The sequence below is a fragment of the Haliotis rubra genome, unplaced genomic scaffold (assembly GCF_003918875.1).
Source record: "Haliotis rubra isolate DU_JTF1 unplaced genomic scaffold, ASM391887v1 Scf316, whole genome shotgun sequence".
Taxonomy (NCBI): Eukaryota; Metazoa; Mollusca; class Gastropoda; order Lepetellida; family Haliotidae; genus Haliotis; species Haliotis rubra.
The window spans coordinates 1,065,000-1,070,999 of NW_025766987.1; the positions used below are offsets into that span (position 1 = coordinate 1,065,000).

The following is a 6,000-nucleotide window of genomic DNA, read 5'->3' on the forward strand; positions in this document are numbered from 1 at the left end:
ACAAAATTGATGACCCCCTGCCTCCCCAGAACAAAATGGGTGACCCCCCTTAAAATCATCATCAAACCCCCCACCCATAAATTATGAACGGTCCCTTATAGATATGGAAACCAAATGTTCTTCAATTTGTCATTTCTGACCTGACATCATGCTATACGGATTGCGTAGGTGACATTTCTGGAAACTTAAAGTTTTAGATAATATGAAGATTGATCCCCCGGAACCAAGTGGTTTGGAATTTTAGGGTAATTTCCTGAGCTACCTCACAGAAAGACAATGCTAAAACCAGAGGATTTCAAGCTTGCAGCACCAAGGATAATCAGATGATATACTCCAGCAGAAATAGAACTAATTGCGTATATTGTTCCACCTGATTGGCCCATGAGAAACCGTGTTGTCTTCACAATTGCGCTGGTAAAGCTGGACAGTCGTTATTTGACATTTGAGACAACATCCCTGGCCTGTTTTCAATGTTCTGGCTGCTTAAATGCAATGGGGCACAATACACAAATGATGGTTTCACAACCCGTCTTTTAGGGCGTGTCCCTCTGTTTCTTCTTACCAGACTTTGGTTTATTCCAAGAATGTGCCCTAATATTGATCAGACAAATGACCAAATATGTTTTACATATATTCGTATGAGTGAGTGATTGAGTTAATGTTTATCGTCACATCGGCAATAGTTCAGCAATATCGTGACGAGAACAATTAATTATCAGTAAAGATCAATAATATTAGAAGCTATAAAACTGTTTACGATGAACAGATATCTACTAGTGTATCACAGATAGAGATATAAAACTAGCATGTAACTAAAACCTATACTATAATGCAAGACAATACAATATAAAAACGGACTATAGATCACCAGCAACTGAAGGTAGATCATCATACTAGAGGCCATGGGGACTTATAGTACTTTGGCTATCTGCAATATTCGTATGAAAGTAACTGTTGTCTATTAGTTATATCTTGAGGATGCTTATACTTCATGACTCAACAACGTTTTGTTGTGTTCTCCCAAAGCAGGTGTCTATCTGCTTTTCAAAGGCTGTAGCTAGTGCAATTAGATCTGCGTGTTATTTGCTCGAGCGGGTAAAAACCTGCCTCACAAAGCCCAACCCAGGTTGATATACTCTCACAATCTATCCCCTCCGTCATAAGACTTAAGTATTGTAGTAAACAAAATCTACATTCACATTTATTTCTGATTTACTAGAACATTGTAATTTGTTCTTGATGTCATCCTACTTCCCTTAAGATTGATCCACGCCAACAAATCAACAATAAATGCAGTCGTGTCTCGATTTCGCATCATTAACAGAACAATCAGCCAATACATGTAAGCGTCGCTGAAATCACCACTTGAAAAGCGATGTTTCTAAACCTATATTGAATAGAGTCTTAAACATTTACTTGTATGTATAGATGTACCTTTATTGCAATGGCAGCTCATTGAAGACGAACCCATGGCAACAGATCAACATTTGATGCACCAAACAGGCAGCCAACGTATAAGCGTATCTGTTTTGTCACCACACTTCGTGAAGCTACCAGCTGTAACGGAAGCAATGATTCTGAAACTAATTCTGCTTTGTTTAGTGACCTATGCTACTGCTTTGATAGAGACAGGACTTGGAATGAAATGGACAGAATTTGACAATGTCATCATGTCAACAAACGTCTTGTATGAAGTTTCAAATCCTCGCAGTCGTATTTGGTGTGTCGCTCGGTGTCTCAAGGACCATGCCTGTATTTCTGTGTTTTACAGACCGCAACACCGACGGTGCCAGTTCCATGACGTGCTGTTTATGTCGCCGAAGGACGGAGAACAAGACACAGGCACCACATATTATAGCGTAACAACAGGTAAGTCTGACGTTATAAAGACCACACTAGAATATTTCTATTTGATTTTTTTGTTTGTAATTTGTTTCTGTGACTTATCGTAACTGTTTATTCGAAATCGTTTTTGTTCATCACACATTGAGAGTATCAAGGACATTCCCCGAGATACACCACTCAACATCTTATAACACTTCTGGATGACGACCGAAACTGCGAGGATACATAGTTAGAGTCGCATGGCATGGACATTTATTAAGAATTGCTCACTCCAGCCTTGCTGCCAATGATTTCCAAATTGCAGGATTTAAGCTGGTACAGGTATGGAAAACTACTGCTGACAACTGACGGTTATGTTAATGTTCGCTACGGAGAAACTCAAATGACATTTCAGTTGTCGATTGTTTGTTATCAGAATCAACTATCAGAGAAAAATATTCAAATGTTCTCCTCAGTTGCAAAGTTTTGCTGTTGTTTTTGTTTTGTTTTGTTTTTTTAAATGTTTTGATTAATAAAGATGTGTTTGTGTTTCAACTTCATTTTGACAGAATTTGCATAAACAGTTACTGCTTTTTGTCGAGGGGATTTTGAATAGGAAACAGTTTGTTGTTAAAGTCTGAACTGAAACACCTCAATTTAGTATCAACAGTTCGTAATTGTACGAACATTTTTGTCATTTTAACTCGTTGAGGACACCATATTACTCTCATTTGCACATAAATGTTAGACGAATCTCAGATCCATTGAGGACATACTAATGAAACTTAGTTCATTTCTTAACAAACATTATGGTTAATAATCACTTTCTAAAAATCATACAACTTGGTTCCTAAATAGTATCACCCCCAAAGTGGAATACCCAAGCCCCATCCATCCACACTCTTTTGATAGTATGGTGACAGAACATATATGTTTGCGCCATACATTGAAGGAATGATGCAAATCCAGCTTGGGTCCATGCAGTTAGCAAAAACACTGTAAGTCCCCGTGGTCTCTTGAATGGTGCTCTCCCTTCAGTTGATGGTAAGCTGTAGCCTGTTTTTTAATAAAACTCCACACGCCGAAGACCCGGGTTCGAATCCCCACATGGGTACAATGTGTGAAGCCCATTTCTGGTTTCCCCCGCCGTGATGTTGCTGGAATATTGCTAAAAGCGGCATAAATCCAAACTCAGTCAGTCAGTCAGTAATAAAACTACATATTATCTTTTGGGGTTTTTTTTGTATGGTTACACACTACTTGTACGTGTAAATCCGTGATAGTCTGGTGATTTTACTGATCTCTGTTAACAGAAAAAGCATATGGTGTAAGCTTGTTTTCATTCATGTGTTGCTTTCATACACACAGTATGGCTGAAATACTGCCGATTTGATTATGATTTAAATGGCTTGCCACTGCCTGTGTATGTGATGAGTATCACCAGTGGAAAGGAGTTTTCATGTGTAGCTGTTATCGTTTGTTCTCAGAAGCTTGTCCTTCTGACTACGTCCACAACCGCCTCCTGAACCTCTGCTACCAGCTGCATCTCAACAAAATCAACCGCGACGACGGTCTTGCCGACTGTACGACAAGAGGAGAACATTTGGTTGTTATTGACAGTGAGGACAAACAGATCCACCTGCTGAAGCAGATCTCCTCCTCATCGGGTTTGTACAGATGTCATCATATTTACCCATCAATTACAGAGTTCACGTTTTAGTTCTTATTCACTGACAATGCAAAATCCGACCAGTCCTTGCTCTACCGGGTTAGAATTGGTCTTCAGCAACACATGCTTGTCGTAAGAAGCGGCTAACGGGATCGGGTGGTCAGGCTCACTGACTTGGTTAACATATGTCATTGTATCCCAATTGTGTAGATCGATGCTCATGTTGTTGATCATTGGATTGCCTGTCCAGATTTGATTATTTACAGACCGCCGCCATATAGCTGGTATATTGCTGAGTGCGGCGTTAAACAACAAACAAACAAACAACAAACCTTACTTCATTCTGTTTATGCCGCGCGCCATGCAGGGTAACACGTATCGTATTTCAAAGGTTTTTTTAATTTTAACACGGTGTGACCTTGGATGGAATCACTTACCTTCCGCTCACCACTTTATTCACAATAAGGCGGATGAAGTCTATGAAAAGTAGTTTGAATATATTCAGTGTGACAAGTTTCTCTTTTAATATATTTCGTCCACACTACACTCTTAAGAAAAAAACAAGATACGCACACGCGTTTTCAGCAGTTTCGATACATATTTCGATATGTTTTGACATCAATCGTCATTAAGACAATTCTTTTGTTTGAATCCTATTAATCCTGTGTATTGTGCGCAAATACATCCTAAAATGTGTTTGTAAACGTTTGTCATAAAAAGTGAAAACGTTACATGAAAAGAGCATGCAGAAAAAGGGTTTTCCACGTAATCCACGTGCAATATGTCGGAAACATGAGTAGAGACATTGACTGTAAAAGGCCAAACCAAATCCATCATTTCATTACGTGTAAATTAAGATAAAAACTGCCACGATTTAATGCTACTGACCAAAATATCGCCACTGGACGCAGGGGAATACCAGTCTGCCGTTGGTAGACACTTCCACAGTACCATATCCCGAAAATGGCATCGATGTACCCGCTTCCATTCGTTCCAAGATCGTCCCAGAAGTCGAAGACCACTCCTGTTCAGGACCGATTTATCCGGGTGTTTCACCTATGTCACCGATTAACTAACGACGTCGACACGAACGTTTAGCGCCGAACTGCGTTTGACAGGTGGACGGATTTGATGGAAAAAGCGTCATGGTGGGGGGAGCCATGTCCGACACGAGTAAATCAGAGCTAATGGTGGTTCACGGCAATCTTACAGCAAATCGCTACATAGACAAAATCCTGCAAGCTCACCTCCTCCCACTTTTTAAAGCCCAGAGGGATTTGTTTCAACACGACAACGCTCGTAGGACAAACAAATAACCAAACCTGCCATGAACTCTTACAGTCTTACTCATTGCCGACGCAGTAATCATATAATGTACGGTTATGGCAACTACTCTTAAAATTATTTCATTAATGATTTCTTCTCACTGTCGTATGAATAACACATTTTTTTAAACTTTCAGAAAATTTGAAACATAACTACTTCATCGATGGTTCGGACGCGGCAAACGAAGGACAGTGGCTACTTCACGATGGTCGACCTATGACCTACTTCGCCTGGCGTCCAGGATTCCCGGCCAATCTCCACTGGTCATGATTACATCATTGAAAGCAAACTAATTGAAATGACCAGTATCTATGTGTGGCAAGACAGGGCAAGCAAAGACACAAAGTATTACATCTGTCAAAAAGACCTTTGAAATCCATGAACACAAGTGTGTGATTACTGACACTGACCCAGAAGTTCTCATTATCAGTGACAAAAATGATGTCCAATGAAATTCCCTATTTTGACCAACATTCACGAATTATTCACTAGACTTTACATATAAGTATGAGGGGTGTCACCGGTGGTGAAGGATACACGCACCTTTTCACGAACATCTGGTGTCATGACACGTGCTTTGTCATCCTATTGCATGGTGACAATCATTGGATTGTCTGGTTCATACTAGATAGATTTGTTTACAAACAACATCGTACAGCTGTAATACGCCTGATACATACATACATACATACATACATACATACATACATACATACATACATACATACATACATACATACATACATACATACATACATACATACATACATACATACATACATACATACATACATACATACATATGTCCAGTATGATTACATTTGCACATAGGTGCTTGCATAATTTTCTAATGATTCATATTAAAACTACATTTGTACCAAGTTAATGGACTAGATATCCAGATGATTGATTCAATGACTGAGGTATTATGAGATGCAGCCAAACAAGTCTCCAAGACTGACATCCCGATTCATAAAGTCATTTCTTACTTAGGCCAGGAGCATCAGACACAAACAATAGGTAACATTGGAAAAAAATAGTAGAAAGCTGAATTTTTCAGGAAAGCTTCAGAACATCATTGCCATGTACAGGATACAAAGTTCTGTAAATTCTACCTTGTGGCATTTTCAAAATGGCCGCCAATTTCAAGATGGCCGCCAAAATCATTAAAATGATTATGC

General features: G+C 39.3%; 1 protein-coding gene across 1 annotated transcript; it reads left to right on the forward strand.

The window, feature by feature from the left end:
* Nucleotides 1–1,811: 1,811 nt before the first annotated feature.
* On the forward strand, nucleotides 1,812–5,089 carry LOC124283458 (galactose-specific lectin nattectin-like). Its single transcript, XM_046719522.1, has 3 exons — nucleotides 1,812–1,869; nucleotides 3,312–3,491; nucleotides 4,956–5,089. Exons 1-3 carry the CDS (start codon nucleotides 1,812–1,814, stop codon nucleotides 5,087–5,089), a joined length of 372 nt encoding a protein of 123 aa, XP_046575478.1.
* The last annotated feature ends 911 nt before the right edge of the window (nucleotides 5,090–6,000 follow it).